Genomic DNA, 18,137 nt, shown 5'->3' on the forward strand with positions numbered 1-18,137 from the left:
GCCAACAAATCCCAACTTGGTAAAGTTAGAAAAATCCTTTTGGTTCATTACATAAAGCTAAGCATGATTCAGCATCTGTTGAGAAAAGTAACATAGATGAGACTTCTGTGTTGCTAAATCTTTCTGAGGATAAAATCCTTTCCAAATGAAGCTATGAACTTTAGGGTGAGTATATAATATTGAGAGATCTAATTGATCTGTTGAACCATAGGAGTTAAGCTGAAAGAGTGATAATCTTAAAGTCCTTTCATTCTTGCACTTTTCTGACCTCTTGCATTCCCTTCTTCTTTTCTCTTCCTTTCTTCCCTGCCCCTCCCATCCTCACCCCCATTTTTTTTTAACTCAATTTTGAGGTACTTGCAGACTCCTGTGTAGTTGTAAGAAATCTCAGGTACTCCTTCCCCAGGTTCCCCCCAGTGGTAACATCTTGGAACACTGTACTAAGATAGTACTGTTAATACTGACATTGATACAGTAAGGACATTTTCATCAGCTCAAGATCCCTTTTATATCCACACCCACTCCTTCCTTAATCCCTGGCAACTGCTAACATGTTTTTCCATTTCTATGTCTTTGTCATGTTAAAGAATATTATTATATAACTGGAATCATATAGTGTGAAACCTTTTGGGATTGGCTTTTTTCATTCAGCTTAATTTTCTGAAGATTGATACAGGTTCTTGTGTGTTTCTGCTTGCTTCATTTTTTAATATTGCATGGTATGCATGGACCACAGTGTGTTTACCAATCTAGTTGTTTACAATTTTCAGTTACTACAAATAAAGCTGTGAAATAAGTGCAGAGAGGTTTTTGTGGGAATATGGTCGTCATTTTATTGGATGAATGCCCAGGAGTGTAATTGCTGGATCATATGGCAGTTGCTAGGTTAGTTTTTTAAGATGCTATCAGAATGTGGCGCTCTCATTTGACCTTCCCACTGGTAATATGTGAGTAAATACAGTTTCTGCACCTTCCTGGATTCCTTGTCTTCCTTCCTGCCTCCAACTCCTCAGATCTTGACTCTTACCATGTATTTGTTTGTGCTTTATTTTGTTAACTAAAGGTTACTTCCTTGCTTCTCTTACGGTGAAGTTAATATTTAGCTCTTTAAAACAATTTTTTACAGCTACAAAAGTGCAACAGAGTTTGATTTTGATAAGGATAAATATGACATCAGAATTCCAGAAGATTTAGATGAGACAGCAGGGAAGAAAGGGTACAAGAAGCAAGAAAGAATGGACCAAATTGCCCCTGAGAGTGACTATTCCCTGAGGGTGCGTATTCTGCTCTCTGTGGGAGTGAGAAAACTAGCAAATGATGGAAATTACATTATCCACTTGTGTTATAAATGCTGCCAGAAATCTCTAAATGAAAGTGTCTCAGACATAAAACAGTGTATTAAATTTGTCATGCTCACTGGCTGTTTTATTTTCTTAGAAAAGTTTTTAAATTGCAAAGTCATCAGGTCTGTAGTGGTTGTAAAAGTTCTTTTACTGTGTGATTAATTATTTGGATTGGGACTACTTGAATCAAGATGCCCTGGTGACCATATTGGTTAATTCAATCAAAATACCAAACTGTCTTTTTAAAAAATAAAAATTTTCTAGAATACATGCATTGATTGGTACTCTAAAGCCATTTTACATATAGCCTACAGAAAATGCACCTTAATATAATTTTGTGGTAAATATCTCTCAGATTTGACCTTAAAGTGGAATATGCTTTTAAGATTGAAAGAATTAATGTCTCAATATAACAATGTTGATATGATAATACTGCTGTTTCTTAGTCACTGTGAGACATGCAGTACTGACTCCGCACCCCGCACCCCCTTTTTTTCCTTTTGGTCAGCCACATCCTGGTGTGTCAGATCTTAGTTCCCCAGCCAGGAGCCACAGGCCTTCCTCGCTCCCTGCAGTGGAAGTGCAGGGTCCTAACTACCGGACCTGCAGGGACTTGCCCCGTTCCCTTTTTTTGCAATAAAATGATCTCACACCCCAAGCTAAGGATAACGTTGACAGCTTTACTATGTAACTTGTTCTGAGATTCCAGCAATTACAATGGCAGATGTTCCTATTTCTTGCCATACCCCAGTGTGATAGGGAAGTATATCTTAGTGGTTAAGAAAGTCTTGCTCAAGAATACCCAGAGATAGCCAGAGCAGATGGAATAGTTTTAGTATACTGCAAAGTAAAATGTTTCAAAATATCAGTAATACATTTATTTTATAAGTGACAAAACACTACTTTTGAAATCAGGAGTCAGGAGGAAAAAAGTGAGAGAAATGTTCAAATTTTAGTTTTGTATTGAATTTTTCATATTACTATATCCTCATTGAGTTGTTCAATTCATTTCCTTTAGAGATTTCTGAGAGCTTGCAGGCAGGCACAAGAGATCATATTCTAACATGTATTAGGATGCTAAGTTTGGTTATGATTCTCAAGTATCTAAGCTTTGATGCAGTAAGAATTGAAAACACATTTACCCTCGCAGTGCAGTGGTTAGGACTCGGCGCTTTCAAACTGTGATTGTTCAGGTTCAGTCCCTGGTCAGGGTACTAAAAAATAAAAAAGAATTGAAAGCACATTTGGATGACTGCTGATTGTTACAGTTCCATATGGAAAAGGTGTTGTCTGTCCACTCCTGTTAAATATTGCTGCATTTTTTTTATTTTCAAACTTAACAATAGTCCCCTTTTTTTATATTAGATTTTTGCTTATTTCTGCACAAGTAAAATTTATCGATGCTTTAAAATTATAATAACAATATATGTTTTTGACAGCAGAGTCAGAAACTATAGGTCCTTTTTTGTCTATATAGGCATTTTTTAAATTTTATTTATTTATTTTAATTGGTTTTTGCCATATATCAACATGAATCAGCCACGGGTGCACATGTATTCCCCCCTCCCCCCCCCCCCCCCCCGCCGTCCCCCCTGCCCCGTCCCTGCCTACCGCCTCTCTCTGGGTTGTCCCAGAGCACTGACTTTGAGTGCCCTGCTTCATGCATTGAACTTGCACTGGTCATCTATTAAAATGAGATTATACCATACATGCCCTTTTTAAACTTGTTTCCACGTAACTTATCAACATCTATGTGGGTCAGTTGATTGTTTTCTGCAAACCCTTTTTACTGGCTCCAGTATATTGAGCTTGTTTTTAATACAGTAATCAAATACTAACTAAAGCACCTTTTAGTCTGTCGTATTTTATTGTCAAAGCACTGCGGTAGCTTTCTTTTTAAAAACACATTAAGTAATGTTGAACAGATCCATTGGTAATTATTCGGAAACGACAGTCAGTTGTTGTGTGTCTTTGCAGGCTTACTGCAGTATATTATATCTAAAGCCACGAATGCAGATCATCTTGCGTGGACAGAAAGTAAAGACCCAGCTAGTTTCGAAGAGCCTTGCCTACATTGAACGTGATATATATCGACCCAAGTTTTTAGTATCCTTTACTTTCTTAAGATGCTGTGTATATATATAGAGAGAGATATCAAGTGTATTTCCCTTGCTCATTTCTCTTTTTATCCTGAAAACAGATTCTAATCCTGTCCAACTTTGCCCTTTTTTATGCACCGTTGAACTCAATGAAATAGGATGAATTAAGGGAAGTGAGATAGTGTGTTCAGAATTTTCCTTAACATTTAAGACTAATAAAACTGTGAGAATTACTTTTGGATTCAATTGCAGAAATAAAGATCATTATGGAATAATGATGTATCACAGAAACAGACTCATCAAAGCTTATGAAAAAGTTGGATGTCAGTTAAAGGTAAGCTTATATCTGAAAATGTCTGAATCTTTTGTAAAAGTTAGGATAACATGTTACAGGTCAAACGTGAAATAATGTGCTTTTTACCTAATGACGTTTATTTATTTGTCTTAAAATATGTATTTATTTGGCTGCACCGTTTCTTAGTTTTGGGGTGTGGGATTTCTTCATTGTGGCATATAGGATCTTTAGTTGCGGCATGTGGGATCCAGGTCCCTGAACAGTGATCAGACCCAGGCCCCATGCATTGAGAGTACAGAGTCTTAGCTGCTGGACCACCATGGAAGCCCCCTGCCTTTGCCTCAACTTCTAATATCAGTGTTTTTAACAGCATTATGGGGCTTGACCGTAGAGCACTCATGTATTATTTTCTCATTTGGTCTTGAATAATCTTACAAGGAGGACAGAGCATTTTCTGTGTTTTACAGATGAGGAACTGGGGCCCATACATAGCTTGCCTTAGACCTAAAGATGAGTGTGGCTCTCAGGTACAGATGCGGATCCTGTCGCTACACTTGGATAAGGATCCTGGATTATTTTATGTGAGAATAAAATTGATTGGTTTTAATTCACTGTTGCTGCAGTAGCCTAAAAAGTAGTATCTGATAGGTGATTTACTTTTCTGGATTAGTTCCTAAATATGTTAGAATTTTCCTTCTAAACCACTTTCATTTTTGTAGAGTTCAGTTTAGGATGATGAACATTGCCTACTGTGTTAGTCTGTTTATCTTTTACTTGTTTCCACAGAAATGTTTTTTTGATGTGTGTGTTAAGAATTTAGTGTTAAATTCTAAAATTAAGCTTTGTTAAAAAGATTTTAAGTCTAGGCATATTTTGTTTTCAAGTTCCATGATTTTCATTTTCTGTTCATTTTATTTTACTCTGAATTCTTTGCAACAGTGTAGATGGACCTGAAGAGTATTATGCTTAGTGAAATATATTAGAAAAAGACAAAAGACTGTATATTATCACTTACGTGTGGAATCAAAAAAATAAACAACTCAATAAATGTAATAAAACAGAAATAGACTCAAATATTGAGAAGACACTAGTGATTACCAGTGGGGACAGGGTGGCAGGGAGAGATGGGGCAGGGGATTAAGAGGTACAGACTACTATGTATAAAATAAGCTATAAGGCTGTATTGTACAGCAGAGGAAATGTAGCCAGTATTTAATAATAACTTTAAATGGAGTATAATTAAAAATATTGGATGTGTCATACACCTGCAACTAGCATAGTATTATAAATCAGCTATACTTCAGTTTCTCAAATTGGGATTCAAAAGAACCAATAGTGTCTGCTACAAAATACACATTTTTTTTTCTTTTAATCAATTTGATGTAAGTAAGATGTGTAGCTCATTTTTCCAACCCAGCTAAATTTGTGTTATTTTTGGTTAAGTTTGAACTCATAAAAAAATAAGCTTTTACAGCCAACTTTTAATGTTTTTCTGTACCAGAAGATGAACTGGTTCTAGTATTTGGATTCAGTAAACAATTTATTAAGTATTTGGTATGATTTGCCATGCTAGATGTCAGCAGAAAAAGAGGAAAAGATACACATGCCCCCAGAGCTCTTTTTGCTGAGGGGAATATGGTATCTCCTTGGAGCATCAGGCTTCCCTGATAGCTCAGTTGGTAAAGAATCCGCCTGCAGTGCAGGAGACCCCAGTTCGATTCCTGGATGAGGAACATCCGTTGGAGAAGGGATAGGCTATCCACTCCAGTATTCTGGCTTGGAGAATTCCATAGACTGTATAGTCCATAGGGTCGCAAAGAGTTGGACATGACTGAACAACTTTCACTTTGACTTGAAGCATCAGAATGGGCTTCTTGGAGAAAGTGGTGATTGAGAGGAGACTGAGTTAATTTACTGTTTTGGAAAGTCTAACAAGAGTTTTCTAGGCCCAGAAAAGAAGGTCTGCAAAGGAAAAGAAAGAGGCTTCTGAGAGAATGGCAATCTTGAAGGGATTATTTGGACCAGATGGGCTTCCCTGGTGGTTCAGCAGTTAAAGAATCTGCCCAACAATGTTGAAGAATCTCCTGCAATGCGGGAGGCCTGGTTTCAATCCCTGGGTTAGAAAGATCCCCTGGAGAAGGGAACGGCTACCCACTCCAGTATTCTGGCCTGGAGAATTCCATAGACTGTATAATCCATGGGGTTGCAAAGAGTGAGAGACAACTGAATGACTTTCACTTCACTTTGGACCAGATGGTAATTGGGAATGCAATAATGGGGGAAGAGGAAGGTAAGGCCAGAAAGAACATGAAAAGAACTACAAGTGAAGGGTGCTGTGATTTACAACTTGTATGAAATGAGAAAGCACTGATGGCTTTTAGTAGAGTCACATTGAGATTAGGTTTTTATGGTTTTATCTATAGCTGTATCTATGAAAATTTTCATTTTATATGTCAGTATTTCACTTTTTATCATTGTACTTAGACTCAGCTACAATTATGAACAAAATATACGTGTTGATCATATGTAGATAATCAGAATATGATTCAGATATGTTGAGTTCAGTATTTTAGCTAGCAGGTTTAAAAATAAATTAGGTCAGTTGAATTTAAAGTTTTTATTTCATCACAATTAGCAACTGAATATATAACTTTGGATAAATGACTTTAATTTCTGTCTAGCAAACTTGTGGAATATTAATGTGCCAGAGCCTTTGCTAGGCCCTGATATAGGAAGGAGTGAGTTGTGGTTTCTACCTGCTAAGATATTGCATCCCAGTAGAGAGGATTTTTTTCCCTTGTATAAAACAGGGAGTGATTATACTTGTCTTAAGTGAATGCTTGAAAGTGGAAGTGGTTTTGGAGGAATGCTATTATATTTTTATGAATTATCTCCCCCAGAAGTAAGTTAGATTCCAGATACTGTTACTCAATCTAAATGTCATAAGAATCATGAGATAAAATATAGGAAAATGTTTCATAAAGTTCTTAAATTTTGGTGAAGGAATAATTGTTTTGAGCATCATGAAGGGCTTCCCTTGTGGCTCAGCTGGTAAAGAATCCGCCTGCAGTGCAGGAGTATCATATCTAATGTTTAAAATGCCAATTTCATTTTGTTTTTCAGGCAAACAACATGGGTGTTGGAGTAGTGGGGATTATAGACTGCTATTTCCTAAAACCAACTCATAATAAACAAGATTTCGATTACACTAACGAATATAGGTATGTTACCTATTAAAATGATTGATGACTGACTTTTTACAATTTATTTTGGAAATACTTCCTCAAGTTTTTCTAAGCTGAATTTGTTTCTCTTTTGTGGGAGGCTTACCTAGAAAACACATGTAATCATTTTTTTCCACCCTAGGAATTATATTCTACTCCATCACAAATAGAAATATATTCTCCTCTGTCTTTACTAATGAAATATTTCTGAGATTTGTATTAGAGGAATTTCATGCTTGGTAACATTTTTTTGTGAAATATAAAATCTAGAAATTTCCATCTTGGATGGGAACTTAAAGAAACTTTAGTCCTCTGTACTTTAGATAGAAATACTCCTATCTTCTAAGAATGATTAGAAGCCATAAAATAAATATGATCATCAATTTTACTTGTAAATTTAGGAAGTACCAACAGCTGTCCTAGTGAGCATATATTACAGAATAGAATGCAAACTTCTTATAAATAAAGAACAAATAAAGTGGAAGGAAAGGAATAATAGCAGAATCAGCAAATTAGAAAACACATGATAGAGAAAATCATAACTATATCATTCAGAGTGCAGTCCTGAGACTATAGCTACCTCTGTTATTTAAACAAAATATAAGGAGCTGTTAACCACAGTAGTAGAAGGTGATTGCTCAAAGGGTTAAAAAGGACAGTGGCTTATCCAGAACTGTCAGGAGCAAAAACAACAACTGTTACCTCTGGGTTGAAAAAGAGTAGACAGTAAAGGAACTCGGGGAGGGTTCCTAGTCCCGGAAGTCAGAGGTTCAGATCCCGGTAGAGGTTGTGACTGACTTAAGAACACACTACCTGCCATGGCGGGAGCTTGCCAAGAGGCCCGATCAGTCTTCATCTGTAGACATGGCCTGCTGTCAGCAGCGGATGTAGGGCGGAGCTGTCCTTAGAGGAAACCTGTCTCTGCCCAGGGCTGTGCGTAGGCTGGAACAGTCTCTGCTGCTGGAGGGAAGAGTGTGGCGAGAGAGCACAGCTGGAGCTCCTCTGGAAGGGCTGCCGGGTTGAGATTCAGAAAGTAGTTGGTGGGTTGGTTGGCAGCATACTTTCTCAGCAGAGGACCTGAAGTACTAGTATATTCTGTCTTATTCCTGGTGACCCTGGCTCTGTTCTATGACCTTTTAAAGATACTTAGAGAAGATTGCCATGACTCTGAGTGTTCTTACTTAACGTTTTGGAGAACCCTCCACCCTGCCCTCCCCACCCCCTGCTGCTACTGCTAAGTCACTTCAGTCGTGTCCAACTCTGTGTGACCCCAGAAATGGCAGCCCACCAGGCTCCCCCGTCCCTGGGATTCTCCAGGCAAGAACACTGGAGTGGGTTGCCATTTCCTTCTCCAATGCATGAAAATGAAAAGTGAAAGTGAAGTCACTCAGTCGTGTCCGACTCTTAGCGATCCCATGGACTGCAGCCTACTAGGCTCCTCTGTCCATGGGATTTTCCAGGCAAGAGTACTGGAGTCGGTTGCCATTGCCTTCTCCGCCCCACCCCCTAGTGTTCACATAATAAATACTAGGTTGCTTCTGCTTTCCTTGTGTTTGACAGAGATTTAATATTTATCTTTTTTTTTTTCTTGAACTGATTTTATAATTTACTTCTTTTTGAGGCTAACAATATCAGCACTAGGAGATAAGCTGAATGATTACTGGAATGAAATGAAAGTGAAAAAACATGCAGAATATCCTCTGAACTTGCCAGTTGAAGATATTCAGTAAGTACATTTAAAAAATAATTGACTTTAATATCAGGATGTGGTATTGGAAGGCTGGCTCCTACCAGGCTCCTCTGTCCATGGGATTTTCCAGGCAAGAGTACTGGAGTGGGTTGCCATTGCCTTCTCCGAGAGAGATGCTATAGTAGAGGGTAAAATGTAATACAGCTATAAAAATTGCTTAAATTGCAATAACATAACTTGCCTATTTTCTGTACTTGAGTTGTTATTGTGCTAAGAAGTATATTGGATTTGACACTACAGATGCTAACTTAATATAAATTTCAGAGCAAGTTGTTTGTAGTATTTTCTTAGGTTTTTGAGTTCTTACTACAGAAAAAATTAATAATGTGCTATAAACAAGAGATTTAAATCACTTTGTTTAAATTAGTCTGTCACTTCAATAGTAGCCAGAATTGTTTTTAAAAACTAATTGTCCACCAAAGTAGTTATGGAATTTTCAGGGACAAAATTAATAGGAGAATTTTGTGGGAGAAAGTCCAATGAAGTCCTTAGGTCGGTATTTCCATGTTAATATTGAGTTGTTATTTTGTTACAGGAAACGTCCTGATCAGACATGGGTTCAATGTGATTCCTGTCTAAAGTGGCGAAAATTACCAGATGGGATAGATCAACTTCCAGAAAAATGGTATTGCTCCAATAACCCTGACCCACAGTTCAGGTACCATATAGTTGGTAGCACCCTTTTTTGGAAAGGCAGAAAGTACTGTTCAAGATGTATGAATAGGCGCTGGTGACGTGTTATTCCCGTGTGGTTTTTCTGACTAGAAATTGTGACGTTCCAGAAGAACCTGAAGATGAAGATGTGGTGCATCCCACTTATGAGAAAACCTATAAAAAGAAGTGAGTGTTGTGTTAACGTGTGTGGGAGGATAAAACCCAGACCGTCCGCAGTGCTTTGCCTGCAGCATCAGTCAGTGCGTCTCTGAGAGACAGCGGTATAGCCACAAGAGATGAGTCCAAGATGTGGAGTGTCTGCTGTATACCATCAAGTGCTTTTTAAGTTTATGCTGTGCATACCTGCTGGTTATGGCTGTCCTGTCTACAAGATACTTTGCATATGCGGTATAGTTTTGTCTTTTGGGGCTAAAACACCAATGAATCAGAAGTGAGTACTGCCCTTTTAACAGAGAAAGTGAAACGTGTGTGCGTTACCAGTGTGAAGTTGACAACTCCTGTAAAAGGCCTGACTCTGTCCTGTGAGAAGCCCATAAGGATAAATTCCTTTGGTTGGGGACATGGATCAGGAAAATTCCTGATGGGTGGAGTTTGTTGGGTGGAGAGCAGTGGAATTTGTTGGGTGGAGAACAATGGTTTGTTCAGCTTAACCAGAGTAAATAATGTGAATGGGCCTAATGGAGAATAGAGGTAGAGAGGGAAGCTGGGAACAGCAGTGAGCCACGGGGAACATTAGGCTTACGTACTGCTCATGGAAGGTCAAGTTCATGAAGATTTATAGTGCATTATTCTTGAAGATAAAGTTTGAAGCAAGATTGGCAGACATGAGGGTGTTACTGAGATAAGAGGTAGAAAGCACCTCCCTGCCTAGGGCTTAACACTGATTATAATGACACTGAAGCAGAGGTCAGTGTACCTACCTGTCTAAGTGACTTAGCAGTGAAGTGGCAAGTATGTCGTTGGAAAACAATTGAAAAATGAAATAAATTTAAAATTGTTCATTTTTCTTTTTATTTTCTCTCTCTCTCTCTTTTTTTTTTTAAGAGACAGGGAAAAGTTCAGGATCAGACAACCGGAAACAGTCCCTCGGGTAATGAGGCCTTCCGAATTACAGCTGTGTCCTGGATTGGGTGGTGATTAACTTAGTACTCAACTTTAAACTCAGGAGTTGCGTAGCAGGTTGAAGCAGTCTTGTTCGTTGAGTTCACATTCTCTTTTCTTCATGTACCCGCTTCTTACCCTCCTTCCCAGCCCTGACTTCCTAACCCAACAACTTCACTCAGACGGTTCAATTTTATTCATAAGTTGGGCATCTGGGGAAAGGCAGATATTCTTTTAAGAATCTTCTTGTTAGATAGACAGTCAAGGAAAAATTAACAGAAACACCTAGGGCACTGCATTCTAGTACTGACTTAGACCAAAGCTACATCATTGACCCTCCCTCCTGTTCTCTCTCTTTTTTTAATTGAAAGTTTAGTTTATTTTGTAATATTAGTTTTGGGTGTGCAGCATGTGATTCAGAATTTTTACAGATAATACTCCAATAAAAACAATGGCTATAATTTCCTGTGCTGTATAATAATATATCCTTATTGCTTGTCTCTTTTATACATAGTAGTTTGCCCCTCTGAATCCCATAGCCCTATCTTGCTTAATGCTTAATGGTGTTGAGCTTTTTTTTGGTGTGTAAGTAGGTAGTTGTACTTCTTGTATCGGAAGTTGTGGGCTGTTGGTATATGTATGTTTATCAATACATTGGAATGTTTTCTTATATAAAGGCTGAGGGTTTGAGAGTGAGAACAGAAATGGGAGGAAAAGAATAGTGGGTTTAGGTTTTTTAAAGGCAGTGTCTCTGTGACTTTATCTTCTGTTTCTTTCTCTTGGAAAAATGTTTTTATTACGTACCTGTGTAGGCTCTCTATATAGTCCAAGGTCAACAAATCTTTCTGTAAAAGGTCAGGTGGTATTTTAGGCTCTGTGGACCACACATACAGTCACCGTGGTGTATTCATTCTCTGTTTTGTTCATGTGTTTAAAAATGTGAAACCAGTCTTGACTCACTTGCAGGCTGGACTCGGCTCTTTGTCACTCCATGGTTCAGTGTACACAGCACAAGCTCACGTGGTTAGGATAGTTCTCAGTGCCTCTGGGGTAGGGGGATAGGGAAAGAGTACTTTGTGTTTGGACAGGACACATTTTAAAAATCTCTTTTTAAGATCAAATTTTTTTTCCTTCAACAGATTCATGCCGAACTTCTGTTTCCAAAAACCCCTGTGTCAAGTCAAACCTTTACTCCCGTTAAGGAAAGTATTCCACGAGGACATCTTTCAGAAGTAGCAAATACTTACTCAACAAGGCTTATAAACCATCATCGAGGTTCACCCCAATCTGAACCTGAGAATAACAGGTCAGTGGCTAAAATGTGTTTTTCCATTTGGGAAACAAGTATGAGACAGCCTTTACTTGACACTTTTATGGCAATAATGCACTCCTAAGAAAGTGTAGTTTATACACATATTTTTAAAAGTCTTGAGTTGGTTTTTGTTCAGTTGCTAAGTCATGTCCAACTCTTTTGCGACCCCATGGACTGTAGCCCGCCAGGCTCCTTCTGTCCATGGGATTTCTCAGGCAAGGAGAAATTTGCCATTTCCTACACCAGGGGATCTTCCTGATCCAGGAATCAAACCCATGTCTCCTGAATGGGCAGGCGGATTCTTTACCGCTGTGCCGCAAGGGAAGCCATAAGGATGAGGTATTTTGCTTTTATTGTCTAAACTTACCTCTACCCTACTTCTGTTACTGTTTAAATCAATTAAAAGAATGTTTTTTTTTCATTGTGAAAATTGATCGTATTGTCACCTCTTTGCAGTTCTGTATAGTGAGAAAATTCCTGCTTTTAAGATAATCAGCATCTGAGTAAAGAAGAACGTGAAGCAGTGGCAGCCCACAGCACAGCAGTGTCATGTTGCTGTGGCCCATGAGTCCTCAGCGTAGCCCACGACATGTTGTGTGTTTGGATGAGTGGATGGAAAAAGGAGAGAGAGATGTATGATGACGAGAAGTGAACAGTTAGCGCTCTTGACCGGAATGGTCAGGGAATGCTTTATGATGAGACGGTGCTAGGTTGGTTCCTGAAATTCTAAAAGCAATACTCTGCACAGGTTATCCTTACAAAGCGAATAGAAGGAACACAGGTGAGGAATGAAGACTGATGTCGGTTAACTTAACACATTAGACTCCGTCTGGATTTGAAGAGAAACACTGAAACGAGATTCTCTGAAATAGTGAGACCAGACGTTCTGAGAGGTTTTTCTTTAATTTGTTGATTTCTTTTTGTCTGTGCTGGGTCTTGGCCACCGCGAGGGCTTTTTTTCTAGTTGCGGTGCACGAGCCTCTTGTCATGCAGTGGCCCCTTTACTTGTGGAGCAGGCTCCTGGGCTGCGGGCTTCAGTAGTCGTAGCAGGTGGACCCAGCAGTTGTGCGTGGGACCCCACTGCCCCCAAGGCATGTGGGATCCTCCCCAGGCAGGAATCGAACCCACGTCTCCTGTACTGGCAGGTAGATTCTTTACTACTGAGCCGCCAGGGAAGCCCTTCAAAAGAATTTTTGAAAATTGAGAAAAGATTTACAATAACAGCCTTTATGCATGTATATGTCATGGGGGTCATGTTTTGAAATAGTTTGCTGTTTATATATAGCCTACATTTTGAGGTCTTGTTTTGTGCCTGGATTGCTGCTTAACTGAGAACATGTGTGAATTTTTTTAAACTAGTCTCCATGATATTCTTGGGTTTTCTTCATAAAGCTGGTTCCAGACAAAGTAAGAAAAAAGTAAAATTTTTGTAATGTTTATAGACAAGGTAATGGAATTTATCTTTGAACGTGACTGCCATCACTAGAGGAGGGTATGACAACCCACTCCAGTATTCTTGCCTGGAGAATCCCGTGGACAGAGGAGCCTGGCAGGCTACAGTCCATGGGGTCGCAAAGAGTCAGACAGGACTGAAGCAACTTGAGTGCACACACATAGCCACCAAAATGGTAGAAGAGAACAGAGCGAGATTTTTCATTTGTAAACCTCTGTTCCTAAATTCATAGAGCCAAAGTCTGTGGGGAGATAGTCCCTAAACTAAGTCTTGACAAACAAATAGGAATTAGCCTGGTAAGAAAAAGAACAGGGTAACTTCTAATTAAATGCTTAACTGCTTGGATTACTAGACTGTCTCAGAACTTGGAAGCATTGGACATTTTTGAAGGTGGGAAACTGGGGGTAAGACCAGGAGGCTAGTATGAGTTCAGGGGAGGGTAGTCCCCTGGGTCTTTTCACAGCCTGCAAAGGCCAGAAGTGCCGCTGCTTCTCCTCTGTCAGAAGGTAGGAGCTTACGCTCTGGAGCAGCTTTCACTGCCACTGTTTTGGAAGCAGAAGGAGTAGGGGAACGTTTGAATACTGAATGGTAAGGAGCCTGTCTCCCCTCCTCCCTTCCCTGGCTCCCAAGAGGAAAGCCCTGGGTGGTGATGATGGCATCCTTGGGCTCCCACAGCCAGCCCTCACTGCTTCCGGTCCGAAATAGAAATACAGCCAAGGGTCCCCAGAGGCACACAGCTCAAACAAAGGGAGCAGAAGAGACCATGCGGAGCTAACTGAGAGCTGGGCACATGTTTAACAGATAACTATCCCAGAATGAAGAGATAAATGGAAGACAGGAAAAAGAAGACAGTGTACTGGAGGGGCCAACCTCTGAGTAAGGGTGTTCCAGGATGGGACATCAGAGAAGGGAGGAAATAATGGGAGAAAGGCGTAATTTCCACAGCGTAATGTCTGGGGGAAGATAAGAAATATCATCATGACGTTTTGAAGCACTTGGGGAAAAGAATTTTTTGTTAAAGAGAGAATGCAGGCTATATTCGAAAGATCAGCAATCAGAGCGGCAGGAACAGTGACTGGTAGATAATGATGGGATAATGCTTTTAGAGTTTTGAGAAAGTAATTCCCAACCTGGAAGTCTGTATAAAAACCAAACCATCAGTGAACTTGAGAGGTGAAAAGAATATTTTCACTGTGTAATATTTCACATTTTTTTTGTCGTGTGCCCTTTCTCAAGTTCTTATTGAAGATTATGCCCTCTTCATATGAGAGAGTAAGCCTAAGGAAAGGGGTGATCTTTCTCAAGAAATGAGGTCTTAACACATAAGACCCAAATGGCACATCAGTACAAATATCCCTCTTAGGTGGGACAAAAAGTGATCAATTGGTGATAAATTCACAGAAAACTAATCAGATGAAGAAACCAAGGCAGTTTTTAGTGCAGGGGAAATTGTTTTCCATGAAAGGGTAGGGTGTGCTGGTTCACCTTGTGACCCACCTTTGATCCCTGAATGTTGATGGAAGTACGATGGACAGACGGGAATGGCAGTGCCGTTCAGCGACCCCTGGGTTACAGAGAGCACCCCTGGGGCTAGTGGTGGTATTCTGTTTCAAGATGTTATATTGAAATGCCAGAAGACATCAAATGAGATAAATCGGCAGTATAACGATGTGGTACTTTGAAGAGGTCTTAATAGTCTTGTTTCCTCATCTGTAAAAGGAGAAAATAATCTCTGCTTTATTAAATCATTGAGCAGTATTCTGTAAATATATTGTTTAAAAAAATGAATGTGGGCATTTCTTAGAATTTCAAGATAGATTACTTCAAGGTCATCTTATTTTTTCCATATCTACATTTTATAATCCTATATTTCATATATGAAATTTTTTCCAGCCTGAAACGGAGACTCCCTACTCGCTCCTCAATTTTGAATGCAAAGAATCGGAGATTGAGTAATCAAGTATTTGAAAATTCTCATCAAGATGATGATGATGAAGATGTCATCATCTTAGAAGAGAATAGTACTCCCAAGCCTGCAGGAGATGACGATACTGAAGGGAAACTGCAGCAGAGTCCCATGGAGCAAAGCGGTGTTGCAGTGGAGCCTGTGGGTGATAAGGAACCTTGTGGCCAGCCTGGTTCCACAGGTACCTCAGCATCCCGGTGCGATCAGGGAACCACTACAGCCACCCAGACTGAAGTGCCAGGTTTAGTCGTTAAAAAGGAAGAGGCCACTGAAGATGAGATAGATGTAAGGAAGGACGCAGCCGCACTGCCAGCCTGTGTGGGAACTGAAGGAAAGGCACATGAAACCCAGGGAACCTCGGATAAATCTGCTAGTGACGCTAGTTGCCAGTTAAATGAACTAAGAAATGAGCTGCGTCTCGTCACCCAGGAAAGAGAGAATTATAAAAGACAGTGCCACATGTTTACTGACCAAATCAACGTGTTACAGCAGAGAATACTGGAAATGAATAACAAATACGTGAAGAAGGAAACTTGCCATCAGTCTACTGAAACGGATGCTGTATTTTTACTGGAAAGTATTAATGGTAAACCTGAAAGTCCAGACCATGTGGTATCTCAGTATCGTCAAGCCTTGGAAGAAATTGAAAGGCTGAAAAAGCAGTGTAGCGCTTTGCAACATGTAAAGGCTGAATGCAGTCAGTGTTCCAGTAGTGAGAGTAAAAGTGAGATGGATGAAATGGTTGTGCAGCTTGATGATGTATTTAGACAGCTGGACAAATGCAGTGTTGAAAGGGACCAGTATAAAAGTGAGGTGAGTTATATCCCTCAGCATAATGAGAGGTGTCGGTGTCCAGGGGCATCCCAGCCTTAACTCCTTAGTTGCTAGATTGGAATAAATCACTTCAGAATATTTCCATTTCTCGACTACCTGCTAGTCCACTGGTTCTCGACTGGGAGTGGTCCTGATGTGGGCATCTGGAAATGCAAAGGGTCATTGTGGTTCTTTCAGCATCTTGAAGGGATGGGCAGTGATGGAATTGAAAGGATGGGGACCAGGTCTGGTAAATGTCCTGTATACACAGGACCCTACTGTACCATGAGGGATCATCCTGCTCATTGGCTCTGAGACAGTCAGTTACTAATATGCTGGGAGTTCTATGCCTGTTATTTATAAGCCTGAAAATGACCATATGAGGTAGATGACAATGTTTGTTGTTGTTGTCCAGCCACTAAGTCGTGTCCGACTCTTTGTGACCCCATGGACTGCAGCACGCCAGGCTTCCCTGTCCATTACCAATCCCAGAGCTTGCTCAAACTCGTTCCATCAAGTTGGTGATGTTATCCAACCATCTCATCCTCTGTTATCCCCTTCTGTCCTCAATCTTTCTCAGCATCAGGGTGTTTTCAAACGAGTTGGTTCTTCACATCAGGTGACCAAAGGATTGGAGTTTCAGCATCAGTATCAGTCCTTCCCAATGAATATTCAGGACTGATTTCCTTTAGGATGGACTGGTTGGATCTCCTTGCAGTCCAAGGGACTCTTCTAGAGATTTCTCCAACACCACAATTCAGAAGCATCAGTTCTTTAGCACTCAACCTTCATTATGGGCCAACTCTCACATCCATACATGACTACTAGAAAAACCATAGCTCTGACTCTATGGACCTTGGTTGGCAAAGTGATGTCTCTGCTTTTTAATAGGCTGTCTAGGTCTGTCATAACTTTCTTCCAAGAAGAAAGTGTGTTTTAATTTCATGGCTGCAGTCACCATCCCTGGTGATTTTGGAGCCCAGGAAAATAAAATCTGTCACTGTTTACACTTTTCCCCCATCTATTTGCCATGAAGTAATGGGACCAGATGCCATAATCTTATGTTTTTTGAATGATGAGTTTTAAACCAGCTTTTTCACTCTCCTTTTTCACCATCATCAAGAGGCTGTTTAGCTTTCTGCCATTAGGGTGGTTTCATCTGCATATCTGAGGTTAGTGATATTTCTCCCTGCAATCTTGATTCCAGCTTGAGCTTCATCTAGCCTGGCATTTTGCATGATGTACTCTGCATGTAAGTTAAATAACCAGGGTGACAATATACACCCTTGACGTACTCCTTTTCCAGTTTTGAACCAGTCCATTGTTGCATGTCTATTTTTAATTCTTTGCTTCTTGACCTGCATACAGGTTTCTCAGGAGGTAGGTAAGGTAATCTGTCTGGTATTCCCACCTCTTTAAGAATTTTCCACAGTTTGTTGTGATCCACACAGTCAAAGGCTTTAGCATAGTCAGTGAAGCAGAAGTAAATGTTTTTCTGGAATTCTCTTGCTTTTTCTCTGGTCCAGTGGATGTTGGCAATTTGATCTCTGGTTCCTCTCCCTTTTCTAAATCCAGCTTGTACATCTGAAAGTTCTTGGCTTGCAAACTTTTGAAGCCTAGCTTGAAGGATTTTGAGCATTACTTTGCTATCATGTGAAATGAGTACAATTGTGCAGTAGTTTGAACATTCTTTGGCATTGCCCTTCTTTGGGATTGGAATGAAAATTAACCTTTTCCAGTCCTTTGGCCACTGCTGAGTTTTCCAAATTTGCTGGCATATTGCGTACAGCACTTTTAACAGCATCATCTTTTAGGATTTGAAATGCCTCAGCTGAAATTCTGTCACCACCACTAGCTTTGTTTGTAGTGATACTTCCTAAGGCCCACTTGACTTCACATTCCAAGATGTCTGGTTCTAGGTGAGTGATCACACATCATGCTTATCTGGTTCATAAGGATCTTTTTTGTACAGTTCTGTGTTTTCTTGCCACCTCTTCATGATATCTTTTGCTTCTCTTAGGTCCATACCGTTTCTGTCTTTTATTGTGCCCATCTTTGCTTGAAATATTCCCTTGATAGCTCTTATTTTCTTGAAAAGATCGCTAG

The 18,137-nt window shown here is 39.8% G+C and overlaps 1 protein-coding gene across 1 annotated transcript in view; it reads left to right on the plus strand.

Moving 5' to 3' along the window:
* Window positions 1-18,137, plus strand: part of MORC3 (MORC family CW-type zinc finger 3) — a 44,665-nt gene that overhangs the window by 19,649 nt on the left and 6,879 nt on the right. Inside the window, exons 6-15 of the mRNA XM_018052757.1 lie at window positions 1,127-1,274; window positions 3,321-3,449; window positions 3,654-3,776; window positions 6,861-6,958; window positions 8,583-8,687; window positions 9,247-9,369; window positions 9,477-9,551; window positions 10,431-10,476; window positions 11,627-11,793; window positions 15,146-16,031. Coding sequence (XP_017908246.1) covers window positions 1,127-1,274; window positions 3,321-3,449; window positions 3,654-3,776; window positions 6,861-6,958; window positions 8,583-8,687; window positions 9,247-9,369; window positions 9,477-9,551; window positions 10,431-10,476; window positions 11,627-11,793; window positions 15,146-16,031 — 1,900 coding nt within the window. The remainder of the gene's footprint in view (window positions 1-1,126; window positions 1,275-3,320; window positions 3,450-3,653; window positions 3,777-6,860; window positions 6,959-8,582; window positions 8,688-9,246; window positions 9,370-9,476; window positions 9,552-10,430; window positions 10,477-11,626; window positions 11,794-15,145; window positions 16,032-18,137) is intronic.

This window comes from Capra hircus, chromosome 1, assembly GCF_001704415.2.
Source record: "Capra hircus breed San Clemente chromosome 1, ASM170441v1, whole genome shotgun sequence".
Taxonomy (NCBI): domain Eukaryota; kingdom Metazoa; phylum Chordata; class Mammalia; order Artiodactyla; family Bovidae; genus Capra; species Capra hircus.